This window comes from Melitaea cinxia, chromosome 18, assembly GCF_905220565.1.
Source record: "Melitaea cinxia chromosome 18, ilMelCinx1.1, whole genome shotgun sequence".
NCBI lineage: Eukaryota > Metazoa > Arthropoda > Insecta > Lepidoptera > Nymphalidae > Melitaea > Melitaea cinxia.
Window position 1 is genome coordinate 14090161 of NC_059411.1, and position 19974 is coordinate 14110134.

Here is a 19974-nt window from a genome sequence, read left to right on the forward strand (position 1 = left end):
TAAACAATAATTTAGCCATTCAAAAATCAATATTATTATTAAAACTCTGTCTACGCTTATATGAGTGATTTAATTTGTAGAATATAACTAAGTTCTTTTTCGTGTCAATGATATAATGCCAGATGTGTGTACAGCTAAACTATAATCCTGCCTTAAGACTAAATCACCGCTATTATTTAATTGATTTTTTGTACATAGCTTAGGAAATGAATGTAATATAAATGTTGTTGAAATAATACCCCTCCCTTGTATCTATCCTGTACTTACGAGTAAGGATATAGTAAATAAACAAAAAAGAAGTGTGCTTTTATTATTATTTATTGGTAAACAAACAGCATACAACAACACAATTAATTCACAAGACAATAAGAATGATTAAGCCAGCAAAGTTTCCACTTATATCTAACTAAATAAAATAAACGTGAAATTATTACTTAAAACAGCAACAAATATATTACACAATACAAAAAAAATATAATTGTACATATAACATATATATATATATATATATAACACGAAAAAAAAAAACAAACACAAATATATATTATATAAATCGAACATTACTACAAACTCACATTGGAAATAATTTTGAGAAACAAATAATACCTATAGCCAAAAATAACAATAGTTTTAAACATTAACTTTTGATCACACTTTTCATACCACTCGTCACACATTAGCTTACTCCCCAAGTAAAAAGTGTGTAAGAAGTTTGACTACAAAAAAAAAAAAAACGAGTCTACTTTAGACCAAACGACTGAAGTAAAACTTACGAAACGTACCTCTCACTCTTTCTATCTTCATTAACTTATATCTCCCGTTAACTTATAACTTCTGTTCGCTTCGCCCGATCACACTTTTCGTAATGCTCTCGTCATGCATTCACTCGCTTACTTCCTATGTCAAGCGTGCGTAAAGATCTTTTACTTCAAATAATTGTGTTTGCAGGCAAACGAAGAAAAACCGCCTCCAATTATATCGACAAGCAATACAACGTAGGTAGAAAAAAAAATTGTCGAGTAAATATGCATTATCAAAGATTACTCCAAAAGTTGTAATCAGATCTCGATGAAATTTAAATGTAAAAATCACATGATAAACATCGGCTTTCGATTAAATTAAAAATCATCAAAATCGTTACACCCAGTAAAAAGTTATGCGGCTTTTCGAGAGTTTCCCTTGATTTCTCTGGTATCCCATCATCAGATCCTGGTTTCCTTATCATGGTAAAAAACTAGAGATATTTCCTTTCCAACGAAACAAGAATTATCAAAATCGGTTCATAAATGACGGAGTTATCCCCGAATATACATAAAAAAAAATATATATATATATACGGTCAAATTGAGTAACCTCCTCCTTTTTTTGAAGTCGGTTAAAAAATAAAATCGACACCGCCTCGATTAAGCAGTCTAAATAAAGCCTAAGATAACAATAGCGTGGCGCCATAGTGATATACGTATAATTTTGTTCAGCTATATATATTTATACACAAGTTAATTTTAATCATTTTGTTGCAGGCTCACGAGAAATGAAACGCAAACGGTCGCTATCAGGCGTCGCTTGGTGACGTTTAGCCGCCATGTCGGTACACGCCAGAACAATGCGTTACATATTATTCTGCCTCCTGTCTCTTTCGCTCAACAGAAACCTCGCGTTCGTCCTCGACAAACAGAACCCTTACTCCCAGTTCAGAAAATGGAACGCTGGACTGAACGGTACATTGGAACTTGAGTTCAAAACCGATCAACCGGACGGCTTACTTTTGTATACAGACGATGGTGGCACTTACGACTTTTTTGAGTTGAAACTAGTGAACGGTGTGTTAAGGCTGAGGTATAATTTGGGCGGCGGTGCACAGATAATAACTGTGGGAAGCAATTTAAATGATGGCCACTGGCACAAAGTTCAGGTAAGTTCTCTAATTTATGTCAGCGATAAGCTTAGTTTATTTTGATTTTTGCCTTCAATTTATATTGCGACATTTTTTAAGGATGTCAATTTTTTTTTAGAATTTATTTCAATCACCTAAAATAAGTTGATATTTACTCAGCATTTTTTAATTTTATATTATGTTTTTTTTTTTGAATGTCGTTATTTCTGGAATTTTATATCATGTTATTTTTATATTTCAATTTATTTTCTATATTATGTTATTTTTAACGCATTTATGTATTAAATTGTAGGTTTTATTTTTATTAAAATACTAGCTTTTACCTTACTTCACTCGCATTGAAATTTTTTTTGTAAAAATTATTCTATATCCTATGTTACTTCTAATACCTCCAAGAATATGTTTACAAAGTTTCATGATGATCGGTTAAGTAGTTTACGCGTGAAAGCGTAACAAACAAACTTACATTCGCATTTATAATATTATTAGGGAATTTTTTTTTTTTTTTTTTTTTTTTTAGTTATGTGATATATCCACAGGCTTATTATGCCCGTGCTTTTGTTATTCCATATATTGTTATTATTATTATTTTTTAACATGCATCGGTACTTCACCGCAACTTAGAATCCAGAAGCCTTAATAACTAGTTTTAAAATTTCAAATTTCTAAAAGTCGACGCGAGTCCACTGACCAAGACTATTCTACATATTGCTTATTTTATATTCTTATATACTAATTATTTTTATTATATTTACACTTATTTGCTAACTAAAATATATGTACACTTATTTTCTAACTACAATATATGTACACTTATTTGCTACTTACAATGTACACTTAACCTATGTTATTGTTAGTAGTTAGGTACTTTTTTTTTTTGTGGTTAGGAATCGTTTTGTCCATTTAAATTTAATTTTTTTTTTTTAAATTTTTTTTTTATTAATATATTATATGACTAATCCTATCTTATTAAGTAAATATATAAAGCCTTATCATTACAATTACATTATCCTATTCCTATACTATTACATTCAATTTTATTATTTATATTACTTACTTTACACTTTTATCTACGCATAATTTATACTTACAATACAATAATGTCTTCACACCTCTACATTTTTCAACATTTTGAGCACATTCTCAATGACGGCAGCATCTCTATGGTGAATGGCCATCTTGAGACTATGCTCAAGGATTTTCTTGTCCGTCATCTCCGCTGCCCTCGCCACAAAGCGACCAATTGCGTCGTCACGGTCGTCGGTGTAATAGACACAGGTGTTGGTGTGTCTAGTCACCGCGACTACAGCGTGCGAAACGCTGTCGTGGATCTTGAGCCTCCTTGTATTTGTCTGGAGGACGATGACGTCCTCATAGGTCTGGCCCTGCGCCTCATGAATGGTTAAGACGCGCGATCCCTCACCGGACCCGTATCCCTGGTCAGTCAGCAATCTCTTCTCCTCTTGCGTAAATACCAGGTACAGGGTTCGGTCCCTTCCTACAGGAATGCGCGCGCCTGTGAGACTCTCCACTCGCAAAGATCGGATCTTTGTGCTTGAGCTGTACACGGACTTGTAAACCTCACTGATGGCAAAGGCGACATCTTTGGGGTTACGATGCGTGCACGACAACTCGCACGAAATAGTCGTTATAAGGGTTGGTCTACAATACCGCATTTCGAACAGGTTATCCCTGTCGATGTACGGCAGTTGGTTTATGTCTCCGATGAGGACTACCTTCTCAGCTCCCGATAGTCGGGCGGCCATTACTATGGCTCCGAAATGGTTCATGAGGGCTTCGTCCACCGTTAGGCGGTTGATTTTTAAACCCTCACGGAAGCCATTTACCAGAACGGAGGCCATAGTACGTACCCTTTGCTTGACCTTGTTGCCATAGCGGTGCACCAGTTTTTCTTTTAGATCTTTAGCCGCCTCGACTGTGGTCGTAATCACGACTTCCGTGTCCCCATCGAAGTCCCTGACTATTCGGGTTGTCTTGCCGCATCCTGGTACCCCGTTTATCCACTCCAGTGATGGTAGTTCCCAGGTCACGTACGGTAAGCCGGCTTCGGCCCGGTCGCCCGTGATGGTTTTTGCCATCCGTAGCATCCGGTCGCCCAGCATTACTTTCGTGCATCTCGCCACTACCACCACCGGGTCCCCTTCGGGTGTTTCAAAGGTTTGTGACTCCTCGTCATTACCCTCAGACTCGACCGCGCTCACGAAGCCTGCTGTGATGTTATATGCGGCCATATACCTACCCGACATCTTGCCCTTGAGTATTTGTCGGGTATCACTGTTGTATATGGCTGCTTCGGCTTCTTCGAGTTCCACCTCCAGTAATCTTTGGTGATCGTACTGGTAGGCCTGCATGATCTTTTTGCAGGTGGCCAAGCTTACCTCGCGGTTTGCCTTAATAATGGCCAGGAACTCGATTAGGGCATTTTCCGCGTGTTGAAGCGGTGTGGACGCCGGTCGAAGTCTCGGTGGTGATACTTGTCCCATATCGGCCCTAGTTCGAGCGGCCGGTGACGCCGCTGGTTGCCTCGGACTATTGTCTTTGGTGAACCTGCTCAGCGCCTCCGATAGTCGCTCTCCCTGTCCAGCCTTTTTGGGAGAGGGGTAATGGGGAAGCTTACTTTGCTTCGGGGAGATATTAGGGAATTAGGGATATTAGAGATTAGGGATTAACGTTAACAACTGCTGTGGAGTCTAGTGTAATGGTGCGTTAAGGCGCCTAAAACACAGACGGTTTGCGGGTTCGATTCCCGCTCGGGTTGGATATTTGTATTTATACAAATATTTCTTTCCGGTTTGGATGTCTGTCCTTGTGGGTCTCCCAGCGTGCCTCGGAGCACTTGGCACGTTAAGCGGTCGGTCTCGGTTGTTATCATAGAAACCTGATAACAATCGTTACTCATAGTAAGGAATATCCGCCAAGCCGCAGTGGAGCAGCGTGGTAGATAGATTAAGCTGCAATCCTTCTCCTTCATGGAGAAAGAGGCATAATTATGACCAGCAGTGGAATGTTACAGGCTGAATCGATTAATGGAAACGTAAAAGAATTAACTTTTCTGTTACTGGTAACATTAAAAGGAACTTCCCGAAAATTTTCAACCAAAACCAATTCCCACTAGGTGGCGCGTCACGACGAACACACCTCATTATCAGTGGACGGTAACATACAGAGCAAAACGTCAAGAGGCAAGGAGTTCGCGTTTGGCAAGTTCAATACTAACTCCGATGTCTTCGTAGGGGGGATGCCGCCATCGTGAGTACATTGCATTTATAATATTGAAAATTATAGTACCAATTATAGCAGCAAATCTGGAATAATTGACTTTCGAACTAAAATACACTAAGATAAAGTTCAAACTTAATTGTTTTCTTTTGAGTAGATACGTCGTTTTTACCAGCAGTATTTACGCAATTTCGGTTTTAAGCCTTACGTTATATATTTCTATATATAAATAACACAAGTATGTGATACTATATTATTAAAGTTGTAATTTTTAATCATTTGAAATTACTTTTTAATTTCACTGAACTGGTGTATTAAATTTGCAAAACTATTTTCACATCTAGTGAGACACTTATATTTATTATATTTAATGATTTTTGACATACAAATCTATTCAGTCTACATACGCTTTTACGTAAATACAGTTATTTGCCAAATAATAATATATATTATCTGTTTTTATCTTGAGGCTATCCATTATAATTCAGAAATTGCTAACAAGACACATATGTATACATATTTACGTTCACTTTGTGAGAATCTGACTTATTATAAATAATGATTTCGATTCAACGATGTTTCTGTTTCTTTAAATAATTAGTAAAATAATATAATTGCCTTCATTTCACCAAACATTTTTTTAAAAAAATGTTTCCATTAAAACTGAAATATATTTTACCTTCATAATTATTTCATTTAAATAATTTTTAAGTACGAAAATAAAACTAACCACATTAAAAATCTCAAAAAGGTTTTATGAAATTAACGTATTAAAAATCTTCGTAGTTTTCTGATGCTTTTATTTATATACCCAAGCTTGTTGATTTTATTTCAAACAGTCTTCTTTTAAATAACTCGAGTCTTAAGCTTATTTCGATCCCGATACGAATTAAAATGCCACGCTAAGCCATTTAACGTTGACTTGTAAGGAATTCCAACGCTTCTGTACATACGTTTGGTTGTGTCACAATTTTTAACCGACTTCCAAAAAAGGAGGAGGTTCTCAATTCGACTGTATTTTTTTTTAATGTATGTTACATCAGAACTTTTGACCGGGTAGACCGATTTCGACAAATTTTGTTTTAATCGAAAGGTGGTGTGTGCCAATTGGTCCTATTTAAATTTATTGAGATCTAACAACTACTTTTCGAGTTATATCTAGTAACGCGTTTTTACTTGACGCTTTTTTCGTCGACCTACGTTGTATTATACCGCATAACTTTCTACTGGATGTACCGATTTTGATAATTCTTTTTTTTGTTGGAAAGGAGATATCCCTAGTTTGGTACCATGATAAGGAAACCCAGAGAAAAGTCCCAGAGAAATCGAGGGAAACTCTCGAAAATCCGCAATAACTTTTTACTGGGTGTACCGATTTTGATAATTTTTAATTTAATGAAAAGCTGATGTTCATCATGTGGTCACATTTAAATTTTATCGAGATCTGATAACTACTTTTTGAGTAATCTTTGATAACGCGTAGTTACTTGACTAGTTTTTTGTCGATCTACGTTGTATTACTTGTCGATGTAATTGAAGTCGGTTTTTTTTCGTTTGTCTGCAAACACAATTATTTCGGGTATTCTTTGTGGAATACTTGATACAATAAGATTTTTCGTGTAAAATTTGTCATTTAACGCTCATTAACCTTCTGTGTGGAATTTTTTCTACGAAGATTCTTAATGTGACAAAAATTTCCATACTCTTTGTTTTGACTTAATACACGGATTCAAGAGTTACTTATTATAGTCGTCGATCTCGACATCATATCATTCAAATTAAAATTCCACAATTCTATATCTTCTATTGCCAGACCTTTTTTGACTAAACGAACTGGCGTACTGATTCAATTGTGAAATGTTGCATTGTTATCAACAAAAAGGCTTCAAAATTTACTACTTATGTTACCGAACACGTTACGCGTTCAATGTGTGCTTATTTATTTTACTTCAAGTAAAATAATATAAAACGAGTAACATAAAACGAGTTTAAAGACATATATATATTTCCACTTCTGCTAATAATGACTAAATAAACTCCATAGAGGCTAGTAGAGAAAGTTCAAGTGTAGGGGAAGAAAAGTGAATTAGAAGCGATTATAGCAAATAAAACTTATTTCAGAACCATTTGGACTGTGTTATTTCTTGTCGAAGGTCTATACGATAAGTAACGCTGAAATTAACCGAAAAACTTTTCTAGAGGTTAGTAATGGAAGAATTTAGTGGCAAAGATTCGGTTGCTAAGTTCGTGTAGGTATCATTGAGTTTTATAGGCCCGAACTTTGGTCGACAGAGTTTTTTGTGCACTCTCGAAAAAGGCAAAAGCATATTTTTAGAACAGCGCATTGAATTGGACATTGCATAGCTTTGTAATGCATTCGCCGATATAAATAAAACACTGACAAAATCGCGTGGTTTAACAAGGAAATTTTTGTAGATTGCCTGGTATTTTTTTGTTAGAGAATGCAAACGTTAGAAAAAAATTGCGTTATAAATACAAAGATTAACGCCAAATAAAAATTATGAAGCATTGTCAAACAGCCACATAGGCAATTTTTAGGTACAAAAACTTAAGTAAAGTCATATGAAAAACATATAAAGTTAATACATACTTTTTCGTTTTATTCAGACAGAAGATAAGATAGAGACAGATAGATAGCCCTGCGTCCGAAATAAATTACGCCGGTCGTCCTCCGATTACGATGTGTGGTAAATTTTCGGCAATTAAGATGGAACAAAATCAACACAGATTTAATTGGACAGAAATTCATGGCCTACTTTGTGTTGATTTTGGTATCTTTCATTTCCAATAAATTCCAATATATTTGGTTTAATATACATGCAATGGAACAGATGTAACAGCAAATGGATTAATTCGCTAGCATTCGTGGATGATTATTCCACAATGCCATCATGCCGTGCCATACAAATGGTGAATGAACTTGCATTGTGTCTGTTTTCAGATCCCGACACAGGATTAATATTCTACTGGATATTGTTGAGTGCATAGTCTTTATTTTTTATTACAAGTGTAAGAAGTATACGTATGTATAATATTCATTATTAAAGATGAAATTACAGAAATTTGTTTTTAGACATTTGTGTAACACGAGACGATTTATCCAATTTCACTTTAATTTTTACGGCTTACATCAATAAATTTTATTTCATACTAAATTTTTGTTCTACAACTATACAAGCAAAAAGTATGTATTAGTGTGAGAATACATGTCCTGTTCATTGCTGAGTGAGTTTAAGCTAAACACCTCGCATTTGACGCTTTACTAACTAAATTTAAAACCGTATACAGTTTGTGTAAGAAATACGACGCAAAAGATGAAATTTTAACTTTTGAAGAGCTCCGTGACTTTTTATAGGGTCTCTTAAAAGTATTTTTATTGTACCTTTCCGATACAAACAAAAAAATAACAATGAATAAGCATTTTCCTCCAGCAATTCTTGTTAAGCACTTAACAAAATCTTAACCAATTTTCTTAAAACCGCACAAAAGTCGAACAACGGAAAGACTTTGATTGAAATAACAAAGAGGTACTCAGGAAATACATAAAATGGTCTGTTTCCAAGCCTCTCGGAAGGCTGATCGTATGATGAGACGAAGTCATTACGACATTTTTTAAAATACAATTTATGAGAAACTCCGCTTGCTCCACTACGCTGCTGAAATATAAATTGATGAATTTACGTATTAATTATTTCCAAACCGTTCACTGCAGTAGAGAAGCATGGCAGATTGAGCTCTGACCTCTTCTCCTACGTTTTCGAAGAGTACTATTCCCAACAGTAAGATGTCACTGTCGCGTTATGGTGTGAGATAATGGTGAAAATTGAGAATATTAAGTTAATAATACGGGGTGGAAGGTAAAGCGCGAACAGAATAGAGGGTAGGGTTCGAAATAAAGCGCGTTAGGCACCTTGATTCTAAGCCTATATTTCCTCGGCTGGCCGAAATTACGACACGTACCTTTCTATGTAATGAAACGACACTGGCCTGACTGATCCCCGGCGCTGGTGGTTTCTTCTTCGCTTCCGTCTGATGCCCGGCGGAGATCTCCACCGGTAACAATTGCCGGTAATCATTCGGCCGGCTATTAAGTTCCTCGTGAAAGGTAGGAGGTAATTGGGAAATAAAAAAATTGAAAATGAAGGATGAAGATGAATGATGAATGGTGAATGATGAGTGATGAATCCTGGAATCCTGGAATCCTAGAACGTAGAAAGTTTCATGTCAGGGAAGTAAACACAATTCAGGCACCAATGTCGCAATAAGAAAATACTAAATAACAATTAATTTCTTATTTAGCTTAAGAATGTCATCCCTACACACATCAAAAGATGGCTTTTATTAACGAAGTACTCGTAAATTAAATAGATTCAATTTAAATTCACCTAAGTTTCGTTTGAATGAATTTTACTTAGTTTTCATTAATTTGTATGTATAATCTTCAGAATTATTTCTGAATCACTGGAAACGTAAACAATAAAATGCAAAATAATTAAATCGTATTTTCCAAGTTTAAATATTAATGAAATGCAATAGCTCGTAGCGTAAGTTCGACATTGTCATGAAGCCGTCTTAAAGTCACAGACACATAATATATTGATTAACGGCTTAGTCATTGTTCGATTTCTTCAAAGGGTCCAGAGGAAATTGATTAAATGCCCACTAGACACCGATGGCGATCGACGAAGCTGTACAAATTCTAAGTAATTGATATGGATTTCACGTGGGATTGTCTCCAGTCGATCTGGTATTAGTATCACTTTCTTTCGTTTTCTTTCCTACGTCAGTTACAATTTCGTTTAAATTAATTGTTCTGAAAAGGAACCTCGTTTGGTATAGATTGGTTGAATTTTTTTTTTTTTGTATTAGAACTATGTCATTGTGAATCGTAAACCGATTTACGTGTTTCTTTTTGTAACTATCTGTTTACATGATCTTTTTGCTTTTACACGTCTTATAAGTGAATATAACTGCGTTATCTAATATATAAAATTCTCGTGTCGAAATAAATGTGTCGAAGAGGGTTAATAAAATATTAAATTTCGTGTACATATCGGGTTGGTCTGAGAATCGGTCAACATCTATTTTTCATGCCCCCTAAGTTAAAAGGGGGGGGGGGGATCGAGAAGATTAATAAAATATATGGCAAAACAACGTTTGCGGGGGTCAGCTAGTCATTTTATAAAAAAATTGTGAGAGGCAATAGTATAACAACTCACAACTCAACTAATGGAATACAGAGGAAGAGAGAAATAATTTTCGTATGAAAAATGCAAGAATTACGCTTAGCACAGCACGTTAAGGGGCTACACTACCTCAGCTCGAGTTCAGATTTCACCCGTACTAACCACACATGAGAATTGAGAGTGGTTGGTTGTTCATCGCGCGAATTATATGTATTTTCTCCCCACAAACATTACCAATAGTTATTTTTAAAAAAACGCAAAAGAAAATTTTAAGGGAATCGTGTTTTCGAAACATTTGAAAGATAGTAAGTCCTGAACTTTACCATAAATAAATTTCAAACTTAAATATTCAGTAGTTTGGAAGATATGGACATCCTGCCGAGTGGAAAATAAGCAATTTTCAGTTAGCATACACTCTTAGCGACTTCAAAATTAGAAAGAGATTGTCGATTCCCTTGCATTTTTTATGAGTGCTACCTCATAATTTTTAACAAGGTGTACCTATTTAATGATTATTTGTATATGGAAGCTGGTTACCTGTCATGTGGTACCATCTAAATATAAGCAAGATGAGACGATTAGTTTCTGATTTTTTTTTATAATCCGTATTTAACTGAATTGAACTACGTTGGTTATGTTTAAATTCTTTTAGGTAGCTGTCGATTTAAAATGTAGTCGGTTTTTCTTTTGTTGGAGAGCAAACATAATTATGTAAAGAAATATTTAATCTCAAAAAGATTAAGTACCATGACTAAGGCTGAGTCACGGTTGTTATTAGGACATATTTTTTTATCATCATTACAGCCTATACAGTCCACTGCTGGACATAGGCCTCCACAAGTTTACGCCAAAAATAACGTGAACTCATGTGTTTTGCCCATAGTCACCACGCTAGGCAGGCGGGTTGGTGACCGCAGGGCTGGCTTTGTCACACCGAAGACGCTGCTGCCCGTCTACGGCCTGTGTATTTCAACGCCAGCAGTTGGATGGTTATCCCGCCATCGGTCGGCTTTTTAAGTTCCAAGGTCACCCCCTCTCTTCCCGTAGGACATAATAATAACATTTAAATATCTACTAATTACAAAGATTTCTGTATTCTCCGTAAATTTGTTTTTTAATGACTATACTCGCCCGATCGCACTTTTCGTAACGCTCTCGTCACACATTCATCAGCTTATTTAACTTTAAAAAAAAGCTTATAGACTTTCGACATAGTTTTACAATATATCTTAGTTAATTAATGTATTTTGTCAGGCATTGTTTCAAGTCAGAGTGATATTAAGTAGAAGTTTAATGATTTCGCTAAATGCGGTCGCTCCATATGTTTTTAGAATGGGTAAATATCTCCGAGTCTCTATAACTTTTTCCACTAATACGAGTGTGGCTCGTTGGCTGCGAACAACAACTTTCGGTGGAAGTTGAGAGTTGGCCTGTTTCCAACCTTTAATTCATTTTCACGCAGGAGTTTTAATTGACTCGGTTTACTATTTTATTTTCCCAGATAACAATACAATAGCTTAACAATTTAATGATTATTCTGTTTTGCTGTAGCGTAAATTGAAGTTTTTTTTTTTTTTACGTTTTAATTGTATCAATATATATAAAATACGTAGATCATTATAATCATATTAAAGCTCTTGGAGGGATGTGGTGTCGGTAATAACTTATTATCAGGTGAGCTGTACACTTGTTTGCCGACCTAGTTGTATAAAAAAGTCATAATTGTAAATCTAGTCAGCATCGCAAAATATCAAATTATTATCATATGACATTTTAAGGTGGTCAGTCAGTTTAGTTCAGTTAAATGTCAAACGAGTCACACCACTGATATTTCCAATGCTCTTTTTAGCCTTTAAATTAGTCTTAACGTGGGCGTTAAATGAAATTATTGCAAAAAAAGTCTTGGAAGATATTCTGTGACATTTAAATGTCTTTACTTTGAAGTCGTGTAGAAGTGGTACGTTTAATTTTTTTCAGGTTTTTTAAAAATGTAACTAGATCGGCAAACAAGCGTATAGCTCACCTGACGATAAGTGATTACCGTAGCTTATAGACGCCTGCAACACCAGAAGCATCGCAAACGCGTTGCTGACCCTATCCCTAATTCGTACCAGGAACAAAAAACAGTTTCATTAAAAAAATAAGTACTCATTGTACTTGTTGACGTAATTATATTTAGGTAAAAACATTAATTTTTATTATCATGTATCCATAGTGTTGCCCAAATGCAAGAACAAGACGAGACTTAGCCAGTCTTGGTCTTGGTCTTGCGCCAATACACCTGGTCTTGGTCTTGGTCTTGGTCTTGCGCTCCCAGTCTTGGTCTTGGTCTTGGTCTTGCAGCAAGAGTCTTGCAAGTCTTGCAATTACCTATTAGTCTATTACTATTTATTAAAGTTTACTTTAAATCTTAGAAAAACGTATTAGAGTTGGAACATTGTGAGCTTGAATTAACATAGCCATAGTAAAGATCAAGCAGATTAATAAATAACTGAAGATTTGATAAGAAATTCGAAAAATCAACTGACCTATATGTCGTTTTCCATGGAAGTAACTGTTTCTTAATAAACATTTATGATTTATAAGCTTACATTTGCTAAAACATGTAAAAAAACAAATTAATTACAATAACTTGACTGTATTTTAAAGAACAATACTTATCTGTCTAGAAAGAGATTGAACCCTCAACTTATAAGAAATTTAATAAAAGAGTTTTACGATTTATCATTTATTTGAATAAAAAATAAAATACAACACAAATCAACAGCTTTATCATTAGGTTATGATACTTTATATCAATTTTTTTGACCAAGAATTAATACAAAGTAACCATCTGGCTGACTCATCACTTAACCTATTTCTATGTTTTCTAATTACTAATGATGCTTTAGAAAATAACCTCTCAGCAGGTACTGAAGTTGCAGGTATTGAGAGAAAATCACGGGCCATTTTCGATAAAATCGGATACTCTGTCTCATGCGTCCTCCACCAATCTAAAATGTCTTCCGAGCTGGCAGTTCTTGGTTTTCTCAGGTACTCCTCCAACTCGTCTATCACTAAGCCTTGAAGACAAGATCCAGATGACGTCGAGGGACATTCATAGAGTTTATCAAAGTCTATTACGTCTTCATCTTCATCACATACTTTATTTTCTTTTTCTGGTAATTCCAGAGATTTGTTCAGTGAGTGTAGACTTTTATATTCTTCATAAAGTTCATTGAACTTGCGCAGACTTTCTGTTTTAAGTTGCTTCCCCCACATTGTCAGGTCAAAAGTCTGAGCCTTATGCCTTGGGTCTAAAATTAAAGAAGTACAATAAATCCAGTTGCTCTTCTTGTAATGTTTAAGCATTTTGTCTCGAGCTGCTCAACGTCACTATACCTCCAAAGTTACTATTCCTCGTGGACGAAGTCGCGGGCACAGCTAGTAAATACTTACTCTCATCATCTCTCTCAGAGATATTCGGGCTGGTAAGTAATACAAAACTCTTATCGCAGGCTTTTTATTTTATTAGTAGGTAAGTACCTACGCTTTTTATATTATTTTATTAGTTTTGTAGAATTTTTTTACACGTTTCAAGTATATTTAAAAGTGGCTACAATATTTATTAAACGGGTGATATTTGAACACTTTTTGCTATTTTTTCTTGTAAAAACTTAAGAAATATAATGACTAAATGTACAATAATAGTACCTAAGTAATTAGTTTAAAACCATATAAGTAATCAATATTATAATATATACTTACTAGAATGAATTAATATGACATCTACTACCTATCCTTACCATTTTATCCTAATCATAATACTACTTGCGTGATCAGTATAATGTATTCATTTTCATTCTAAGCACTCTGAAACTTATTTATTCTTTGGAACACCTGTAGGTACTCTTAAAATTCGAAATTATTTTGCATGAGTATACCTACGCCCTATGGCGGCAATCAAATAGTGTCAAATGTTATGATTTCGGCGTGGCGGCAACGATTGTTTTAGATTTCAAAAGAAGCCGCCGGCGCGTGTATCATAACCATGTACTTCCGAAAAGAGGCAAATTTCTTTGAGAAGTAAGTACAAAACCTTTGATGCCGCATTATCAAAGTGCCGATGGTTAAAACATAACTATGCATGCACTCAGTTTGATTTTAATAGATATTTTTTTATTCGCTATGTTTATGGTATTAGTCGTAATGCGCATAGGTCCAGTTTTTCATATTCTTTGATACAGTTTTTTGCGTCTCATAGAATTCCTAAGCGTACCTACCTATACACCGAACTGTTACACCTAACTACTCAGTGAAATAGCGCTAAGTCCTAGCTGCAAGACGCAAGAGTCTTGCAGGCTATGTCTTGTTCTTGCTCAAGTCTTGCACGGTCAGTCTTGGTCTTGGTCTTGCTAAAAATACGCGGTCTTGTTCTTGGTCTTGGTCTTGCAAAAACGCAAGAACAAGACCAAGACTGCAAGACCAAGACTGAATTTGGGCAACACTATGTATCCATTAATAAAATCAAACAGACAACACAAATTTATTCGTCGATGTAAATTTTTAAAACTAAGTTAATTCCTAAGATAATAGTGTTCACACAACAGTTTTCTCTTACTCTCACTCACTCACTTCAGCCTATCGCAGTCCACTGCTGGACATAGGCCTCCCCAAGTTCGCGCCACATATCCCGGTCTTCCGCAATCCTCATCCAGCCTACACCGGCAATCTTACGTAGATCGTCGGTCCAACGGGCCGGAGGACATCCCACACTGCGTTTGCCAAGACGCGGTCTCCACTCTAGGACCCGTCTACTCCAACGGCCATCGGTCCTGCGACACAGATGACCAGCCCACTGCCACTTCAACTTGCTAATTCTGTGGGCTATGTCGGTTACTTTCGTTCTCTCGCGGATAGTCTCATTTCAGTCAGGAGTCAAAGGCTTTCTCGTAGTCCACAAATGCCATACACAGCGGTTGATTATATTCTTCCGTCTTTTGGATAATCTGCCGAACAGTATGGATGTGGTCCACGGTGCTGTAGCCATTTCGAAACCCAGCCTGCTCTGGTGGTTGGAATTCGTCGAGTCTTCTGGCGAGACGATTCGTAACAATCCTCGAAAACAGCTTATAGACGTGGCTCAGAAGTGAGATCGGTCTGTAATTCTTTAACAGAGACTTATCGCCTCTTTTAAAGAACAGCACCACCACACTCCTGGACCACGCCTCCGGCGTGGTACCTCGGTGGATGATGATTTCTCTTACTGCGATTCTTAATTTGAATTTCCCGATATTATGTGGAGGTTGTAGGCGTCATGGTCGCGGGTGACTCACAATAAATATATACTCACTTCAAATAAATAAATTCTCTTTTCCTTTATCTACAGCTAATATTAGTGGAGCAGTAACTGTAATATCACCGCGCGGAAACACTGCGGAACCCCTTGTATAAAATGTAATACAATAAAGCTAGGATGATTCATTTTATTGACTCTACAGAAATCCGATTCAGAACAAATATATTTTTTTCTTAGAAAGTATCATTTTTTATAAAAATAATAACTTCTATAAAACAGAGAATTTTCCAAGTCATTCCTCCCCCTTCTAAAAATAGCATTATAAAAAATATCAAGTTCAAGACTTGAACTCAGGATGACTATGCAGCACATAGGTACGTGACAGTAAGTCATGACATCACTAGTCATAGCGTCAAAAATTTTGTAATATAAGATGGAAAAAACTATCACAAATTATGAAACGCTTATGAGGTTTGCCTGTATTATTCCATATTGATCATTCAACGCTGTCATATATATATATATATATATATATATATATATATATATATATATATATATATATATATATATATAAATGTTTGGCTGCATGTCCTTTATAGAATCGTAAACTATGCATTTGATCATGTCACGATCTTCTGCAGTGGTGTGCATGAGTCCACGAACGTTTCTGAATTGGTTCTTACACAACCAAAAACAAAAGAAAAAAAAAAACGTAACAACGCGCGCAGGGTACAGCTAGTATGAAATAAAATCTTACATTAATGTCAAAGAGCAAAATAAAAAAGAGTCAATAATATATAATTTTATATATAAATGGGATGGGATGCTTCAAAAATATTTCGTCATATTGAAGATGAATCGATATAATACCGTATATGCCCTACGAGGTTCATCTGCATTGAGTACATTTGAGTACATATCAATTTGAAAATTGATTTGTAATATGAACATATGATGCATTTCGTAATACCCTTTTTATATATAAATTTACTTATAGTTGTAGGATGCGCATTTATCTGATTTGATTTTACACTAAGAATTTAAATTTGAAAATGATTTTAACTCATTTTCTCTTGTTTAATTTTGGTTGTGTAAGAATTCTTTTATAGACAAAACAAAGCAAATGACACGCTAGTAAAAATAAATAACAATATTCAATTACGAACGTACACATTACACATACATATAATGACAAACAAAATAAAAAAACATCAAAAGCTAAATGTAGTATTTTTTTAAATTTGCTACTGTAAAGATAATTGTCCGTCTTCATTACTGCTACTGGGTGTCATCGCGAGACTAATATAGTATCTGCTAACTTTAATTATCTTTCAGTGTCCAGCAGTAGATGGGTAAAAATATTGTTTTTTTTTCTTAAGTGAGCGAATAGTTAGTACTTAAGTACTATATTGTATTATCACTAAGGATATTTTTTTTAATTATATTATGTAGGAGAGAAAAGGAAACTGGTAGACTTCTTTGAAGGACGTTATTTCCTCCTGTCAGTTCTCGACTGATGCAATTCTGTTAAAACGTCGAGAAAAATCAAAAGTGCATAGTTAACACTACTGAAAAAGACAAATGTTATAGATAATATAAAACCCAAATTTTTTAAATGTAATGCAACAAATTATAATTTTTATGTCTGTCTGATTAATTATGAAAGTAACTATTTACTATATAACTTTGTTGTTTATCTGTTAAGTTAAGCGTATTATTCTCTGTTTATTTTATAATGTTTCTAAAATTCCATTTCACTAAAGACTGGCAAATTTCAAGGCAGTGCGTAGCACAAAGAAAAAACTCGAAAGAAGCCTTCATGTGCTATCGCAAGTATTAAAAACTTCGAGCTTTCGCCGTGAGTAGCCTCAAGAGTCCCTTTGTTCACGGTAACGAACTACAAAGAAAAAAGTAAACTATCACATGCTTGTTCTATGCTGACAGTTTTAAATAAAACAGTGGAAGATGAGCGCCATCTTTGAAATTACGTGATTATGTTAGAATTTTAATATCTTAATTTTCTAACTAATTTTGTGGAAGAAAGGGCTTATATTGAAGACCAATCTGGTGTTTTGATGAAAAAATTCTCTCGAAATTTATATTTTTAAGTATGCACATATTTTTTCAATTCATATATCTTTGGTCAAGGTGTCTGGGTGTCTCACTGTATATGACACCGTACAAAGCGGTCGATCCCGGTTATCATCAGTTATCTGGCAACGGTTGTTACTTACAATGAACGAGCGTAGCGGAAAATATTGCAACAAATTCTTCACAAAAAATTGCAGTAGCAGCACAAAAAAATAATAAATATATCTTTACCATGTATGTACGTAGATACATGGAATATTTTGCGGTTACAACTGCTTCTGACACGTATAACATTGGTCGATGGCAGTAATAATCGTATTGTTTTGTTTTCATTCATTCAACGAATTTCTACAAAACCTCATCATTATATATTTGTCTCATGTGCTTTACGATGTTTACTATCGGTTATCTAACGATTATTATAATAATTATTATTATAATTTTTAAATCGAACGAATCGAAGTATTCATTTGGTGCAAGTATTGATTGGACGGTTTACGTTGTCGTTAGGATTTTTATTTTCCTTTTTACACTATTATTTCAGCTAGCTATTTTATTTTAGATTTTACAAAAATATTTTACTACAGCAGAACTTAGAAGTGGGCTAAATAGATATTATGTTTTAATGTCTTAACAACAATTTCGCAGAGAATCAGTGTTATGTAACTACAGTTATATTTGGTATGTGTGAGACCTAGAGGACAAAAACTTCCCTTTTCATCGTTAGTTCCTTGCTTCCTTTCTCCTTAACTGTTGTAAAGGTTCGAGGGTGATCCATTAATATCAGATGACCCGTCCGCTTAATTGCTGGCTATTTATTTTTCATTAAAAAAACTCGAGTAAACGCGATAATAGTTACTTCAATGTGGTTAATATTTTGCTATTTCTTTGTAACTAGTTACTAATTGCATCGTTTACCACGTGTTCATATTGATTTTTGGAACGACTTTTTAAATTATAAATAAAACTTAATAATACTTGAATATTATTTATTTTTATTATTTAATTTACCATAATTGTTGTTAATCATTGTTATAATGTTACTAGCTGACTCCGCAAACGATGTTTTGCCATATAAGTTATTAACCCTCTTATTCCCCCCCTTCTCTCTTATAACTTAGGGGTATGAAAAATAGATGTCGGCCGATTCTTAGACCGATCGGATAGGCACATGAAATTTCATAAAAATCGGTCCAGCCGTTTCGGAGGAGTATGGTAACTAGCATTGTGACCCGAGAATTTAATACAAAAGATAATATAGATAAAAAATGACGAACAATAAACAAAGTAAATATTTGGTATACAAATTGGAAATTAAAATCAAAATTATATTTTGTTTCATCGTGACTTTTCCGTTAGTCTGGTAGATTAGGTAACATTTCGCACGATCGTTTCAATTTTGTAATAAACATACAGATTTATACGTTACTTTGTTATTTTTCAGTAGTATACTTATTAAACATCCATTTAAATACAGTCAGTCTGACTGATTCTGTAACAAAGCATGACATTCGCTCGTCCAAGTTTTGAGACATTTATATGGAGTAAATTTTCTATTATCTTCAATCTTTGGCCTTAATCCGTCTATTGCAGATGATTTAGACAGTGTCAGAAAGACACTGTGTTGCCTAGGACACTCTTCAGGAAAACGCAGAGTTGCCTAAGCTCTGTGCCACCCTCTCGACCTCACTGGCTAGGCCCACAGGAACGATGAGTCGATACGTGTGGAGCCAGTTCGGCTGCAGAAGTCTTTCGCATTTTAGAGCTATGCCACAAATGCATTCTGGGTTTTAAATGAAGTTTTCCTTCTCCAGGACCCTGATGATTTTGAGCCAGGCTTATCCCTCGATCGCCTTTTACGACCCCCACGGGAAGAAAGGGGGTGGTGCTATTCTACTCAGCCGACAAAATGGAATTGTACCAAGAATGCTGGCGGCAGCATTTCCTCGTTGAATCGGTATGCCGATTCTTTAGGCAAAAAATGCACCAGCCCTCTTGTCACCAGTGGAGGCAATGAGACGAGGAGTTATTTCATTTAAATTTTTACATAGGCTCCCCTGTAATGGGTTCCCCTGCGATACCAAAAAAAGGGATTATTAAATATTTCAGCCAAACACTGAAACAGTCATTCACATAATTTCAATAATAGTAATCTTTTACAACCAGTTTGCAAAACAAAACTTGTTTTGCAAGTCCTCTGGGTAAGTCTCTACGGCTACGTAGTTACGCTACGAGTGCTACGCCGTTACATAAGTGCTACG

General features: G+C 35.2%; 1 protein-coding gene across 1 annotated transcript in view; it reads left to right on the plus strand.

Annotated features, from left to right (window-relative positions):
• The first annotated feature begins 1603 nt into the window (after nt 1–1603).
• LOC123662146 (neurexin-1) overlaps nt 1604–19974 on the plus strand; it is a 241188-nt gene continuing 222817 nt past the window's right edge. The window contains exons 1-2 of the mRNA XM_045597031.1: nt 1604–1912; nt 5031–5164. Of these exons, the coding sequence (XP_045452987.1) occupies nt 1604–1912; nt 5031–5164 (443 nt within the window). The remainder of the gene's footprint in view (nt 1913–5030; nt 5165–19974) is intronic.